Source organism: Rhipicephalus sanguineus, chromosome 4 (genome assembly GCF_013339695.2).
Source record: "Rhipicephalus sanguineus isolate Rsan-2018 chromosome 4, BIME_Rsan_1.4, whole genome shotgun sequence".
In the NCBI taxonomy this organism is placed as follows: Eukaryota; Metazoa; Arthropoda; class Arachnida; order Ixodida; family Ixodidae; genus Rhipicephalus; species Rhipicephalus sanguineus.
This window is the reverse complement of record NC_051179.1, coordinates 205,127,783-205,144,726: the sequence shown is the minus strand read 5'-3', so window position 1 is coordinate 205,144,726 and position 16,944 is coordinate 205,127,783. Positions and strand designations below refer to the sequence as shown.

At 46.2% G+C, this 16,944-nt stretch overlaps 1 protein-coding gene across 1 annotated transcript in view; it reads left to right on the top strand.

Moving 5' to 3' along the window:
* Positions 1–16,944, top strand: part of LOC125758182 (large subunit GTPase 1 homolog) — a gene marked incomplete in the record, with an annotated part of 595,829 nt that overhangs the window by 68,359 nt on the left and 510,526 nt on the right. The window contains 1 exon segment of the mRNA XM_049415032.1: positions 5,394–5,526. Coding sequence (XP_049270989.1) covers positions 5,394–5,526 — 133 coding nt within the window.

The following is a 16,944-nucleotide window of genomic DNA, read 5'->3' as shown; positions in this document are numbered from 1 at the left end:
ATGAATGTTTTAAAGGTGTTGTCGCGCACTACATGGGGTAGTGACAAAAAGTGTCTTATAAATTTATACAAGAGCCTCATACGCACACGGCTAGATTATGGGGCCATGGTATATCAGTCAGCGACACCAACCACTTTAAAAATGCTTGACCCTGTCCACCATCTAGGCATTCGCCTATCTACGGGTGCTTTTAGGACGAGCCCCGTAGAAAGCCTATACGTGGAATCAAACGAGTGGTCGCTTCATTTGCAGAGAGCCTACATTTCGTCCGCATATTTTTTGAAAGTCAATGCTAACAGTGAACATCCCGCATATTGTGTTATAAATGATCTGTCTAGTTCTCGTCTCTTTCGTAGCCGTCCTGCATTGAGAGAGCCCTACTCACTGCGCGTACGATGTCTTGCCGAGGAAGTGGGAGTCCCACTTCTTGAGCACCGCGTGATGGCTCCCGCTGTACAGCTGCCACCATGGCAGTGGCAGATTATTGACTGCGATGTATCTTTTATGGAAGTCACGAAGCATGCACCAGTGACACACATCCGCATGTACTTCATCGAACTACAACAGAAATATCCTTACCCTGCATTTTTTACTGACACTTCAAAATCTGACGAAGGTGTGTCGTACGCCGCAGTCGGTCCATCCTTCTCAGATGCTGGTGTTCTACACCCCAACACGAGCATTTTCACAGCGAAGGCCTATGCGATACTTGCTGCTGTTAAACACATTAAAGAATTCAAATTACACCACGCAGTTATATACACGGATTCCTTAAGTGTTGTGAAAGCTTTGAGGACTCTCAAAACACACAAAAATCCTGTCGTCGTCACGCTCTACTCACTATTACGCACAATCTACGCAGTTAAACAGCATGTGGTGGTGTGCTGGGTGCCAGGGCACCGCGAGATTGAAGGTAATGTGGAGGTAGCGGACGAACTGGCTGCATCCACTCTTCGAAACAACACCGATTCACCCATAGCTGTCCCTGTAATGGACCTGAAACCTCTGCTAAAGAAAACACTCAGGGCTTACTGGCAGCGGTTATGGGACGGTGAAATACACAATAAACTACATGTAATAAAACTGTCTTGGAAATTGGCCACCAGTATCAAAGTCACGCCGCACAGAAGTCACACTAAGCAGATTAAGGATAGGACACACACGCAGCACATACCTTTTGTCCCGTAATGATCCACCCATGTGTGAGAGGTGCGGTGAACCGCTTACCGTGCTTCATATTCTGATGCAATGCAAAGAATTAGACTCTATAAGAAGGAAACACTTTCCACTGCCCTACCGGCAACAAGTACCACTCCACCCGTCGATGTTCATAGTCTAAACATCAGTCATTGTTTTCGTTATTAAAAGATGTGGATAACTTTTACGTCATTTACCCAGCTATACGTAGCATGGCCTCCTAACAGAGGCTGCTGCTGCGGTAGCTACACTTAACAAAAGCACCTTCCTCGTATCCCTTGGACTCAAGGGCATTGACAAGGCATTCGTGGTCATGCCATATACCCGCAATCTTATTATTACGACCACTCGCCATTCATTTTCATAACACATTTCGCATCACTCTCATGGTTTTAATTCTTATACGTTTTACCCGCGTTTTGCGCGAGGAATTTTAAGGCCCATTTACAGCCACTTACCATAACCATTGTCCACATTCTTTACCATGTCCTGGCACTCTTTGGCCAACAAATGGCCCTTGCGCCAATAAACATCATATATCATCATCATCTACGTGATAACAAAAGGGCCGAAACCTCACCAAAAAGCCACGTCAAGGCCGCGCACCAACGCTGAATCAGCTTACTACCGCTCAAAGGCGATAGAAAATGTCCAAGATTAAAGACCATGAAATATTTCCATTAAAAACTAAACCCAGAAAGATGCATGCGCAATCACCCAGCCTTAAATGGGTCTTGAAACACTTTTCGAAATAATGATCTAATGACCTCAATATCGGAGTTTACTGCCTCCCGAATCGATTGCCGCAAAAGTTTCTCGAATCCATCAAGTATGAGCGGAGTTACGGGGGTTTGGTGCACGCTCTCAGCGCTTTCTTTTCTCGTGCCGACGAGCGCACTGGAAGCTAGACAGGGAGGGATGGCACGGGGGAAAGAAGTTACGTCAGCGCCCATCATGAAACGCGATCGCTCTCCCGCTGTGATTTGCATGCGCAAGTGCAGCTACCATGTGAAGTTAGCAGACTGAGGAGTACGGCGCGGGCCAGTGGCAGCACCACGTGGCAAGAAGCGCATCGGATCCGAATGCCGCTCTCGATTTATGTCGGCTATCGGCCAACGAGGATGCTATGTCTTTTGTGACGCGGCGGAGCAGATATGCGACGTCAACCGGCAGACGTGCGTGGCAAGAAGCGCATCTCATCCGGCCAATAAGCATGCTATATCTCTTGCGACGTAAACTGGCAGATCCGCGACGTCAACGTGCAGATGCCCCGCCCACCGACGGGAGTGAGAACCGGCCTCTGTTTGAAAAGAGGGCGCCTGAGAAAACAGCAACTTCGCCCTCCGCTTGTAGCCTTTACGCGGCGCGCACGACTGCAATATTTGGCTGAGCAGTTCATAGCCGTGTCAGCTTTCTGCAGGATGTGTTTCTTCAACAAGCCCAAGGGGTGCTTCATGACCCCTTTAACATCGAAACCCATAAGGAAGCAAACGCCATCCAGACTAAACAGGCTGTCAACGAACCATCCTAACAAGGTGGAAACAAACTGCCCCACCATTCAGGACAAAATTTTTTGTGGGCTAGAGACTCTGCGCATATGGTTGCATATCACATCCTTTAGTTTCTACAGCGCGTCTGGGCGCGGACGGAGAAGGAACACGCAAACACACACACAGCGCTGACTTTCAACTGGAATGTTTATTTTTCATATGCACGTGACGCTTATATAGACACACGCGAGCAGGTGCACACAAAACAAGAAACAAAAGCAGGACCCAAACGCGCATGTTCTGCCGCAATCACAACCAGTTGCCACCAACCTAGAGTGACGGATCCAGATATCTCTTTTCCTTATCTGTTAGTGACAAGGATGGCATGCTGACACATGTATCATTCATTTTATCTATTTCATACGCTTCAATAATTTCTCTTGTCAGTCGATCTCTTGCCCTGTTGAGAATACTAGTTTTATCAAAAATGGGAAAACAGCCACATCTTTGGCAGTGAATGCCAAGGTGTCCGGAAATAACTTTCGTGACATTGTACTTATGTTCGCGCAACCTTTGATTCACACAACGGCCGGTCTGGCCAATGTACACACGGGAACATGACAGCGGGACGGAATAAATAACGTCTTTAACGCAGGCAACAAACTTCTCGCTATGTTTAGTAGAACACGAAGCATTTTCTTTTTCTCTTTCGGCGTTCACTCGCCTGCAAAGTCCCTGCAGTCGCACGGGCACGGAAAAAACAACGTCCACACCGGAGCTTCTCGCAATCCGCGAGAATCCGGACCTTCTCGCAATTTTTCCGCGCCCGTGCGACCGCAGGGACTTTGCAGGCGAGTGAACGCCGAAAGAGAAAAAGAAAATGCTTCGTGTTCCACTAAACATAGCGAGAAGTTTGTTGCCTGCGTTAAAAACGTTATTTATTCCGGCCCGCTGTCATGTTCCCGTGTGTACATTGGCCAGACCGGCCGTTGTGTGAATGAAAGGTTGCGCGAACATAAGTACAATGTCACGAAAGTTATTTCCGGACACCTTGGCATTCACTGCCAAAGATGTGGCTGTTTTCCCATTTTTGATAAAACTAGTATTCTCAACAGGGCAAGAGATCGACTGACAAGAGAAATTATTGAAGCGTATGAAATAGATAAAATGAATGATACATGTGTCAGCATGCCATCCTTGTCACTAACAGATAAGGAAAAGAGATATCTGGATCCGTCACTCTAGGTTGGTGGCAACTGGTTGTGACTGCGGCAGAACATGCGCGTTTGGGTCCTGCTTTTGTTTCTTGTTTTGTGTGCACCTGCTCGCGTGTGTCTACATAAGCGTCACGTGCATGTGAAAAATAAACATTCCAGTTGAAAGTCAGCGCTGTGTGTGTGTTTGCGTGTTCCTTCTCCGTCCGCGTCCAGTCGCGCTGTAGAAACTAAACATGAACAACCAACTAGCCCGCCAACGCACTTTAGTCAATACCACATCCACAAGTCCGGTGATAAGTGTATCATTGTACCTTCTATCACACTCTGTGACAAGGAAGTCTCCTTCCTAGAAGGTTATCTGTAAGCTTCCATTGCTTGGCGTAGCTGTTTTGTGCTGTTGTCCTTGTTACTAAGGTTGAGCGGGTTATTATTTTTAATACTTTATTTTCCACTGTTTTTCTGATGCAGCTCCTTGTGTTTAAGCTTTGTTAATGACCTATTGTTGGTTTTCTTCTGGTTTTTGATGTGGCTCTTATGTGTTCAAATTTTGTTTTTGGTTTTTATGCTGTTGGTCAAAACTGTTTCTTTTACTCACGTGGCTCTTTGTTAAGAAATTTTTTTTTGAGTTTCATCAACCATATGTGCAGAGTCTCGAGCCCACAAAAAATTTTGTCCTGAATGGTGGGGTAGTTTGTTTCCACCTTGTTAGGATGGTTTGTTGACGGCCTGTTTAGTCTGGATGGCGCTTGCTTCCTTATGGGTTTCGATGTTAAGGCTTGGTAATTGCGCATGCGTCTTTCTGGGTTTAGTTTTTAATGGAAATGTTTCATGGTCTTTACTCTTGGACGCTTTCTATCGCCTTTGAGCGGTAGGAAGCTGATTCAACATTGGTGTGTGGCCTTGACGTGGCTTTTTGGCGACGTTTTGGCAGTGTTGTTGTCACGTAGATGATTGATAAATGTTATTGCTCTTGCTGGGTGCTGGTATAAATTTGTCATGTTTGCTTAATAAACCTCAGTTGAAAGTTGAGCGCCTGTCCTGTGTGCCTCTCGTCTATGTCCTTGTTCATAGCGCTCGTTTGTTCTGCATGAAGTCCATGGGGGCGATTCCACGGCTCGTTTCCCGTGGGCGCCTCATGGTGAGTTGGACGTCGGCGGCGACGCATTCACGTCACCTTGTATGCGTTATGTTGCTCGTGTGTTGCATTGGCATTATGTATCTGGTTATTTAGCAAGTTACTAGTTGTGTATTAGATTTGGCTGGCGAGCTTGCCGTTGTAAAAGCAGTTAATAAATGTACGCGTGTTTCGTTGCTCGACAGCATGAACTGTGTCCGTGTGTTCCGAGAGCGGCTCATTTCAAGACCCCACAATTCATAGCACATGGTATGCTGACTGTGCACAGTATTGTTAGTGTATTGCTGTTGAAATTGCTAAAACACATGGTGTACTGCCACTGTATCACTACAATACCCTGTTTTCTCTGTGTAGTCGGCACTGCATACGACGGAGCTGAATGATGGCTACGACTGGGGCCGGGCCAACGTCACTAGCATCACTGAGCAGAATGACTTGGATGAATTTCTGGCAACAGCAGAATTGGCAGGTGTTGACTTCACAGCTGGTAAGGGTTAATATCTTTTATTAAGGGGCGACTCTGACCTCCCAACATTTTCTTCTGCCCTCTTCCTCCCTGCCACCATGGGGTGCTAAGTGACATAGTGACCTCCAGTCACCCAATGATAATAGAACATCACCCTCTGCCCATTCAACATCCTGTGCTGCCCCAGCTTTTATTGGACAATTGTTTACAATAGAACCTAAAAGGTCCCTTTCAAGTAAGACATAGACATTGATTTCTTTTCTTTTGAGGATCTATATTGATTCTTCTGTAGTTTTTTTGTTGACGTCGTTTTTAAAACTTGTCTTTTTGAAGACGACAGATTTTATGTAGTGTATTTTTTTAAAAATCATTTCTCCATAAGAAGTTTATGATGTGGCTACATGAAGGGAGACGTTCCTGACAGATTTATTGTGTCTCATTGCTGATGCATTTTTAAATTGTGTGTGAAAACTGGGCTGCTGTCTTAGTTGAAGTGCTTTGTACAGTTGAACGTTGATGCAGTTTTCTTCTGTCGGTTCAACTCTGCTTAGTTTGACCGCTTGGTTGCCCTGATTTTCACCTAAGTGCCAATGCATTTCTGCGGCACCAAGCTACTGTAATTTTCTTCCTGAAACCAGCCTTCACTGGGCAATTTGACCTGGGCTTGCTATCTCATCATGTGGGACCATAATGGTGACCCCAGTGGTAGTTTCCATAGAAGCTCTGTCCATCTACGTGTCTTCTAAAGAAGTGTAGTGCCTAGAATCTTCTATGGTAATCTTCCTATCTTGTGTAAAAGGCTCAAGATAACATGTGGCATGTGCACGATTGTGACACCAGTTAACATTATGCAATTTATGAAAGGGAAAATAGACAACCACCCGTTTGCAGCACGAAGCCACAAGGAAATCCGTATGGATTTCCTTGTGGCATCGTGCTGCAAACGGGTGGTTGTCTATTTTCTCTTTCTTAACTCTTTCGCCACCTTGCGGGAATCCGCAGAACTGATTTGCAATTACGCAATTTATGTTCACAATTTTAAATACTACCAAAAAAGATGGGGAAACGTGAGCAACGAAGCAGGCCGATATCACGTGACGGCAACGTCATGTAGACTGTTTCAGTGGTGCTGACAGTAAACCCTACATGTTCGCTGCTCCACTCCACACATGCTGTGGTGGCTACGTGGTAGAGCATCCACTTCCAATACGGTAGGTACCAGGTTCGATTCCGTGTTCTGTCGGAAACCCACCAGTTTTTTTTAAGGGGTAGAGGAGTACACCGACCTGGTGCTCTGTTGTTCACAGGTACTCATCTCAAAAGGTGCCCCATAAAGTTCTGTAAAGACCCCCTTGTGCACCTTAACCCACCACAGCCTTGGTGAAATAGTGGAGCATCCGCTGCTGCTGTGGGAGGCAGAGAATTGCTGTCGCCGGGTGCCTACCGGTACAATAGGTACTAGCACCGCTCCGGCCTGGTGCTCGGCACAAAGAAGGACATAGTAGTCGCTTGGGAGGGCACCCACCCTGTTTGAAGTTGGCGGCATGGGACTGCCAGGCGTAACAATAATGTCATCCTCTTTTTAATACCGTAGTGATGGCTACATGGTTGAGTATTCTTTTCCAGTGCGGTAGGTACTGGGTTCGATTCTCTGTTCTGACCAAAAACCCACCAGTTTATTTTAAGGGGTAGAGGTCCGTCCATTCATCCATCCAACCGTCCGTCCACCCGTCTGTACACCCGTCCGCCCGTGGTCCGCTTTCATGGTCGTCTCCTTAACTTAGTACAGTAGACTCTCAGTAAACGGAACCTGAAGGGACCAAGAAAATGTATTCCGTTTAACAAGAGTTCCGTTTACTGAGAGATGGACAGGGGTGCAGAATCCAAGTATGAAACCGATCGTGTTTGAAGAAGTTGTTCCGTTTAAGCAGCAGTTCCGTTTAAGAGATTTCCGTTTACTGGGAGTCTTCTGTATATACCAAAATTTGTATAGGAGAATGTGAGTTTATGATGAACACGATTAACGGGTTAACATTGCACTGTGAGCTACCCTTTAGGCACTAGGGAAGTCAACGTGCCTGGCAAGCCCTTGATATGTCCGCAACTACTATGATATGATACGATACTATGAACCACAACTGATGTCCATAAAGGTGTCGATCCAGCTCGTCATGTCTGCCTCCAAACAAACGAACAAAAAGAGGAGAAAAAGATGGGGCATAGGCAGCTCCTCACTGACTGCTTCGCATAAAATCGATTCCCCCCATGCGTGGATCTGCCAGATTTTTCTTCTTCCTTTTCATTATCCAAAAATTAACAGGGTAACATCGAACAGAGAAACGATCACAGCACGATGCGGCAAAGCAAGTGTTCGCAGCCAGTACTCGGGAAGAGCAGTGGTTTTCGCTCTTTGCTTCACACTGCTTCCACTCTTTTCACTTCTCATACTTGTAGTTCACCGTATTATAAACACACACACAAAAAATAAAGCCGCTGCACGTGCAGCGCGGGGCAGCAGATAGGGAAGCGAGGGGTGTAGAGGGGTCGCACCGCTTGGATTACGTTATTCGCTTTCTCTGGTAGCGGAATGGCAAGCGCTGGCATTGGTGGAGAAACTTGAACCGTTGTCCCCTATATACATACAATTTAATGAATGTTTAAACAAAAATAGGAGACAAATTTGTGCTTTTAAGTGAATTTATATTCTTTAACTTTTGGTATCGTGAAAACGAAGGAGGGATGCATAGAGTTTCGTACTATTAAACCTAGAGGGAAATTTGGCGCTAGTGTCTCTGCGTGGCTCCTTGATCAATGCTTCAACCACCATGGGAATGATGGGAAGTACAGGCTTCAGATCTGTTTGGGATGGATATTGTTCTTGAGATTGGTGGCGCTTGTTTACCGAGCTTTAAACAAAATGATATGAAGTTATTTTCAATTAAAACTCGCTTCATTCTTCTGTATGTATAACTGGTTGCAGAAAGTTTGTCTGACTGTGAGATTGAAGTGAAGCCTGAACAAATTCAACTGCTGAGGTATGCATTGCTCTGCACTTGTGTTCCAGATTTGGCATTACCAAATCATGGATCATGTTTTTTCCAAGGGTGCGATCTTGTACACGTTCTGTGACAATGGAGTGCAACGTCACGGGAGAGCAAACAGCTAATAGGCGAGCTGAGGGAATTCAGAACTGTTTTCAGCACATGAAGAAGTATAGAATTATAACAAAAACTATCAGTATTGGGAGGCATTGTTTTTCAAAGCTTGAAATTGAAGAGCACAATGACTTTATGAACCTCTTTGTGTTAATGTCTTGATTGGGCGCCAGGTGGTACCGCAATTTCAGAGACATTCAGTGGGGGGGGGGGGGGGGGGGGGGGGCTGGTCGCCATTTTCGCAAACTACCGGAGTGGGATTGGATTAACCCAGGCACAAAGCAGGCTAATTTCATTGTCCGGCCCGGGCACTTATGTTTGGATCCAATTGAAATCGTCTGGAGAGCGTTCTGTATCTGCTGTATCAAACGGAACGGTGTCTCACTCTGTTCTGCACCCGTTCTTTGCCTAACAGACAGCAAAATGATTGACAGCACTGCCTTTTCTGGTTGCTGTTCTCACGTCTGATCATCCCACGAGCCTCAACCAATCCCGTGCGTGCGATGGCATGCTTTATTGCAAATTGTATACAAGATTGTGCCCCAACAGCGAAAACAAACGTTTGTTTTTTCCCTGAAAGTGTGCATAATCTATTTATGGAAATAACTGTACTGTATCGAGTGATAAACACCATACCTGCCAAGTCTCTCGGATTACCCGGGAAACTTCCGGATTTTAACCATTTCTTCCAGTTGTATTTGTAACAGAAAGATCTTCGGGAAATTCAGTTGTGGCTCGTTTCTATTCACGTCCACTGGTTTGTCTGGCCGCATGGCCAAAGTTGTGTGGCCACGTGGTAAAAGATTACAACTCTGTCCAATCCACGTTTTCGAGATGCGACAGTAGCGCCAGAACACACAGCCTAAGTAGGTGCAGCGAAATAACGCTTGGCAGTGCATTTTTTGGGGGTAATGCATATTTATAACACCCCAACGGGGATTATGGCGCAGCCGGGCAACGCCGGAGTGCATTCGCGGACACTCTTGATACAGTGTACTCACGACTTGCCCTTCCTTATTGCCGAGATAGTGCAGGGCGAATAAGGACGTGGGATACAGAAACGATGAGCACTTGCTGCTCACAGAACAATGAAGGCAGATGCGACATGCAAAGAAGACCCCTCGTCGTCCACCGTTTGCGCTGGCATTTTCAAAGAACGCCAACCATGGGTATGGGATCGTATCATTGTGCGAAAAAATCACGTTTATCTGATCGAACACGGGGGCGCATTGTGTGGCCATAAAATCCTCCCTCCTGTACTATGGAAAAGGCAGCAAGCGTTTACCGTCCGGGCTGCGAGCGGAGGAGACCGAACTAGGGGAAGGCGAGTGGTCTGCAGGACTATTTCTATTCAATACTCCTCCATTTCATTTTTTGTTTTGTTTTTCTCTTCCTCTCTCTACACCAGGGAGCTTACAATAAAGCATGACATTCCTGCAGTATGTTTTGAAAAGCCGTTGTGGTGCATGCCTGCTTTCGCTGGAATGCGATGTTCTGAATGCGATTAAGAAAAACAGTCTGTGAAGGAGAGTTTTCCGGTGAAAAAATTCCTGCAGGAATGCCAGCTCACAGATTTTTGCGAAGTGTCAGTGCCCTGAAACCGTAGCCTCTGACACTGCACATCACGCACATCATTGTTGATGCAACCACTCAGCTGAGCTGGAGATACACTGCGTTCCACAACTAGCAACACTAGACTTTCTGTCATCGTCCTTCTCGTCAATTACTCTACATAGAGGCCTCAGCGGCCTCGATTGTCAGCTGCATTAGTGTGGCGTAGGCCTATCATCAACCAAGGCTTTAAAGAGGTTCCGACACAAAAATTTTGGCCTCGCTTTTTTTTGCTGCAATGTCTTGCTGGGGGCCTGTTAGTCATAACACAGCACATCGTTTGCTGCAGCCCGCGACAGATAATTACAGGCTCCTCATTACTGACCTGTGTCGGTTTCGATTTCAAAAACGACAAGCCTCCGGGTGCAACTATCATCACCTAGCAGGTGCAGCGCTCGATCACGTCAGCACACAGAACTGTGACGCACTTCCGCACGGTCCGCGAGCAGCCGCCGAGAAGTAGGCTGCTGGGGAAAACGCGGCAAAAAACATGGCGGCTATGACGACATCATATCTTGTTGCAGAGTGGTCACGTGAGGGAAGTAGGAGTTCCCAAGGGTTCCCTTTGAGGGTGTCAGTAGCGCGAAGTTGTCGATCGCTCATGCAGACTTCAAAATTCATTTAAAATTAACTTCCAAGCTATATTCGCTGTTGGTATTTTGCAGATGATATATGCATGTTCACCGGAATCGATCACGTGGGCTATCTCTGCCACGAAATATTGTGTCAGTTCCCCTTTAAGAAAGGAGCCGCAGAAGTACCTGTAAGTATTTCTGAAACAGTACACAACTCAATTCGGTTGCATTGTAGAATCACGAATTGGAAAGCATTATGCACGCTACGTCGTTTATAGTTGGAATTTTGGCGTTTCACACGGAGGCATGTCGGACATCATCGCTCACATCCCGCAAAAGCATGTCCACGCCCTTCACAGCCAAGAAAAGCAAGAGCAGCTGGGAAGATTGTGACGATGACCGTGCAGAGTGCTTGTTCACCAGATTTTTGCTGGAGCACAACATTCCGCTGGCCACTGCCAACCATGTGGGTCCCCTGACACGTGGACCTCGCACTTGGGGCCATGTTATCGCATGTGCCCTTTAAGTGACGGAAATGGCCGGGTTGTTTTACCTCTGCTTTAGCCCAGTTCGTCCCGAGCGCTAGCGCCCTTTTACTCGTGCATAGAACATACGAATGTGTAGGTGATATTATTGATTTGGACTTTCTACAGAACAACGGCAACGGCAAAAAACTGCCGAGAGTGTCCATGTAATTGCTATTGCAATGAAAAATTGTCGACCGGGGGTGTAAACCAGAGTCAGAGGAGTGTGACAGTGCGTCTACATCGCTTCGCCATCTTTTTTACAGCTGACTTGACCACGTCTTTGCAAGATGTTCTTATAAAAAATATGTAAACTTGATGTAGTTTCTTGAACGGCATGGAATGCTACATCTGTGCGCAGTGGTCCGTAAATAATGCTTTGCTAAAACGATCAAGTACAACCTGCAAAGCCACAACGTTGTAGCAAACCATAGCTTGACATGCTCACTCACTCACTCATGAGTGCACACACTCGCACTCACTCATACTCACTTGAAAGGCATGAGTGTGAGTATGCGCGAGTACTCATGAGCGTTAATAGCCATAAGTATGAACATGAGTGTGTACCGATAAGTGTGTACCGATAAGTGTGTACCGATAAGTGTGAGTAGACACGAGTATTGCCATGCACATATAGCCGCTGTCTTGTGCGCACCACGCCGGAATGTTGAACATTCCCGATTGTATTGGATTATTCTGATAAGCTTGATCGCGCAGCATGAACAGTGGAGATTAATCTGGAACTAATGTGGTCACCAGTGATAAGCCTGGAATCTTCGATGCCGTATGTATAAACGCTGATGTGCTTTACCCCTGATCTGATTACTCGACTGCCGACAACTGTTCATGCAGCTATCGGTTTACAGTGTGAATCGCTTGCACGTTGCCTCTCATTTTCTGAGCACAGGTTTGCCCAAATAAATTTGTCTTGAACATGCCGACTGCTGCTATCGTCAGCGTCATGACCACATGACATCTGGTAGAGGTGCTGCTTTGTTCTGGTCTGGAGGCCCCGTGAAAACTGTGTGAATGTGAGTGAGTGCTTTTGTGAGTGGATGTGAGTATGAATGGGAATGAGGTGAGTAGATGTGAGTATGAGAGTGGGTGCGTATGAGTGAAAACGGTGTGAATGTGAGTGAGTGCTTACGAGTGTGAGTGGACGTGAGTATGAATGGGAATGAGGTGAGTAGATGTGAGTATGACAGTGGGTGCGTATGAATGAAAACTGTGTGTGAATGTGAGTGAGTGCTTACGAGTGTGAGTGGATGTGGGCATGAATTGGAATGAGGCGAGTAGATGTGAGTATGACAGTGGGTGCGTATGAGTGAAAACTGTGTGTGAATGCGAGAGTGCCCACGAGGGTGAGTGGATGTTAGTATGAATGGGAATGAGGTGAGTAGATGTGAGTATGACAGTGGGTGCGTATGAGTGAAAACTGTGTGTGAATGTGAGTGAGTGCTTACGAGTGTGAGTGGATGTGAGTATGACAGTGAGTGAGTATGAGTGAAAACTGTGTGTGAATGTGAGTGAGGGCCCACAAGTGTGAGTGGATGTGAGTATGAATGGGAATGAGGTGAGTAGATGTGAGTATGAGATTGGGCGCGTATGAGTGAAAACTGTGTGTGAATGTGAGTGAGTGCTTACGAGTGTGAGGGGATGTGAGTATGAATGGGAATGAGGTGAGTGGATGTGAGTATGAGAGTGGGTGCGTATGAGCGAAAACTGTGTATGAATGTGAGTGAGTGCTTACGAGTGTGAGTGGATGTGAGTATGACAGTGAGTGAGTATGAGTGAAAACTGTGTGTGAATGTGAGTGAGGGCCCACAAGTGTGAGTGGATGTGAGTATGAATGGGAATGAGGTGAGTAGATGTGAGTATGAGATTGGGCGCGTATGAGTGAAAACTGTGTGTGAATGTGAGTGAGTGCTTACGAGTGTGAGTGGATGTGAGTATGAATGGGAATGAGGTGAGTAGATGTGAGTATGACAGTGGGTGCGTATGAGCGAAAACTGTGTATGAATGTGAGTGAGTGCTTACGAGTGTGAGTGGATGTGAGTATGAATGGGAATGAGGTGAGTAGATGTGAGTATGAGAGTGGGTGCGTATGAATGAAAACTGTGTGTGAATGTGAGTGAGTGCTTACGAGTGTGAGTGGATGTGGGCATGAATTGGAATGAGGCGAGTAGATGTGAGTATGACAGTGGGTGCGTATGAGTGAAAACTGTGTATGAATGTGAGTGAGTGCTTACGAGTGTGAGTGGACGTGAGTATGAATGGGAATGAGGTGAGTAGATGTGAGTATGACAGTGGGTGCGTATGAATGAAAACTGTGTGTGAATGTGAGTGAGTGCTTACGAGTGTGAGTGGATGTGAGTATGAATGGGAATGAGGTGAGTAGATGTGAGTATGAGAGTGGGTGCGTATGAGCGAAAACTGTGTATGAATGTGAGTGAGTGCTTACGAGTGTGAGTGGACGTGAGTATGAATGGGAATGAGGTGAGTAGATGTGAGTATGACAGTGGGTGCGTATGAATGAAAACTGTGTGTGAATGTGAGTGAGTGCTTACGAGTGTGAGTGGATGTGAGTATGACAGTGAGTGAGTATGAGTGAAAACTGTGTGTGAATGTGAGTGAGGGCCCACAAGTGTGAGTGGATGTGAGTATGAATGGGAATGAGGTGAGTAGATGTGAGTATGAGATTGGGCGCGTATGAGTGAAAACTGTGTGTGAATGTGAGTGAGTGCTTACGAGTGTGAGGGGATGTGAGTATGAATGGGAATGAGGTGAGTGGATGTGAGTATGAGAGTGGGTGCGTATGAGCGAAAACTGTGTATGAATGTGAGTGAGTGCTTACGAGTGTGAGTGGATGTGAGTATGACAGTGAGTGAGTATGAGTGAAAACTGTGTGTGAATGTGAGTGAGGGCCCACAAGTGTGAGTGGATGTGAGTATGAATGGGAATGAGGTGAGTAGATGTGAGTATGAGATTGGGCGCGTATGAGTGAAAACTGTGTGTGAATGTGAGTGAGTGCTTACGAGTGTGAGTGGATGTGAGTATGAATGGGAATGAGGTGAGTAGATGTGAGTATGACAGTGGGTGCGTATGAGCGAAAACTGTGTATGAATGTGAGTGAGTGCTTACGAGTGTGAGTGGATGTGAGTATGAATGGGAATGAGGTGAGTAGATGTGAGTATGAGAGTGGGTGCGTATGAGTGAAAACTGTGTGTGAATGTGAGTGAGTGCTTATGAGTGTGAGTGGATGTGAGTATGAATGGGAATGAGGTGAGTAGATGTGAGTATGAGATTGGGTGCGTATGAGTGAAAACTGTGTGTGAATGTGAGTGAGTGCTTACGAGTGTGAGGGGATGTGAGTATGAATGGGAATGAGGTGAGTGGATGTGAGTATGAATGGGAATGAGGTGAGTAGATGTGAGTATGAGAGTGGGTGCATATGAGTGAAAACTGTGTGTGAATGTGAGTGAGTGCTTATGAGTGTGAGTGGATGTGAGTATGAATGGGAATGAGGTGAGTAGATGTGAGTATGACAGTGGGTGCGTATGAGCGAAAACTGTGTATGAATGTGAGTGAGTGCTTACGAGTGTGAGTGGATGTGAGTATGAATGGGAATGAGGTGAGTAGATGTGAGTATGAGAGTGGGTGCGTATGAGTGAAAACTGTGTGTGAATGTGAGTGAGTGCTTATGAGTGTGAGTGGATGTGAGTATGAATGGGAATGAGGTGAGTAGATGTGAGTATGAGATTGGGCGCGTATGAGTGAAAACTGTGTGTGAATGTGAGTGAGTGCTTACGAGTGTGAGGGGATGTGAGTATGAATGGGAATGAGGTGAGTGGATGTGAGTATGAATGGGAATGAGGTGAGTAGATGTGAGTATGAGAGTGGGTGCATATGAGTGAAAACTGTGTGTGAATGTGAGTGAGTGCTTATGAGTGTGAGTGGATGTGAGTATGAATGGGAATGAGGTGAGTAGATGTGAGTATGACAGTGGGTGCGTATGAGCGAAAACGGTGTATGAATGTGAGTGAGTGCTTACGAGTGTGAGTGGATGTGAGTATGAATGGGAATGAGGTGAGTAGATGTGAGTATGAGAGTGGGTGCGTATGAGTGAAAACTGTGTGTGAATGTGAGTGAGTGCTTATGAGTGTGAGTGGATGTGAGTATGAATGGGAATGAGGTGAGTAGATGTGAGTATGAGATTGGGCGCGTATGAGTGAAAACTGTGTGTGAATGTGAGTGAGTGCTTACGAGTGTGAGGGGATGTGAGTATGAATGGGAATGAGGTGAGTGGATGTGAGTATGAATGGGAATGAGGTGAGTAGATGTGAGTATGAGAGTGGGTGCATATGAGTGAAAACTGTGTGTGAATGTGAGTGAGTGCTTATGAGTGTGAGTGGATGTGAGTATGAATGGGAATGAGGTGAGTAGATGTGAGTATGACAGTGGGTGCGTATGAGCGAAAACTGTGTATGAATGTGAGTGAGTGCTTACGAGTGTGAGTGGATGTGAGTATGAATGGGAATGAGGTGAGTAGATGTGAGTATGAGAGTGGGTGCGTATGAGTGAAAACTGTGTGTGAATGTGAGTGAGTGCTTATGAGTGTGAGTGGATGTGAGTATGAATGGGAATGAGGTGAGTAGATGTGAGTATGAGATTGGGCGCGTATGAGTGAAAACTGTGTGTGAATGTGAGTGAGTGCTTACGAGTGTGAGTGGATGTGAGTATGAATGGGAATGAGGTGAGTGGATGTGAGTATGAATGAGAATGAGGTGAGTAGATGTGAGTATGAGAGTGGGTGCGTATGAGTGAAAACTGTGTGTGAATGTGAGTGAGTGCTTCTGAGTGTGAGTGGATGTGAGTATGAATGGGAATGAGGTGAGTAGATGTGAGTATGACAGTGGGTGCGTATGAGCGAAAACTGTGTATGAATGTGAGTGAGTGCTTACGAGTGTGAGTGGATGTGAGTATGAATGGGAATGAGGTGAGTAGATGTGAGTATGAGAGTGGGTGCGTATGAGTGAAAACTGTGTGTGAATGTGAGTGAGTGCTTATGAGTGTGAGTGGATGTGAGTATGAATGGGAATGAGGCGAGTAGATGTAAGTATGACAGTGTGTGCGTATGAGTGAAAACTGTGTGTGAATGCGAGTGAGTGCCCACGAGTGTGAGTGGATGTTAGTATGAATGTGAATGAGTGTCATCAGTAAAAGTTTTTTGGCGGCAGAAAGAAGAGGAGAACAAAGCTTGCCAGGTGTTCGGCATGAGCGCATGCTTGGAAAATTCTAGAGAGCTCAAGGCACGTGAACCGAGCTGGAAAGGAAGAAGCGGACGAGTGAGCTGGCATTGTCTGCGTGGGATCAGCATTGGAAGGTTGCATCGCCAGCAGACGCACTGGCGACTGGAGTGACAGGTGTTTCGGTCTGTAGCCGTTGGCCCGGGCGTCCTGAAATGTGGCCGGCGAACGTGACGGTGTTCGAGCAAGGCTTTTTGACGATGCAGTGGCCGTGCACTGCAAGTACAGACATCCCTCATGCAAGCCCTCTTCTGAAGCAAGCCGCCGA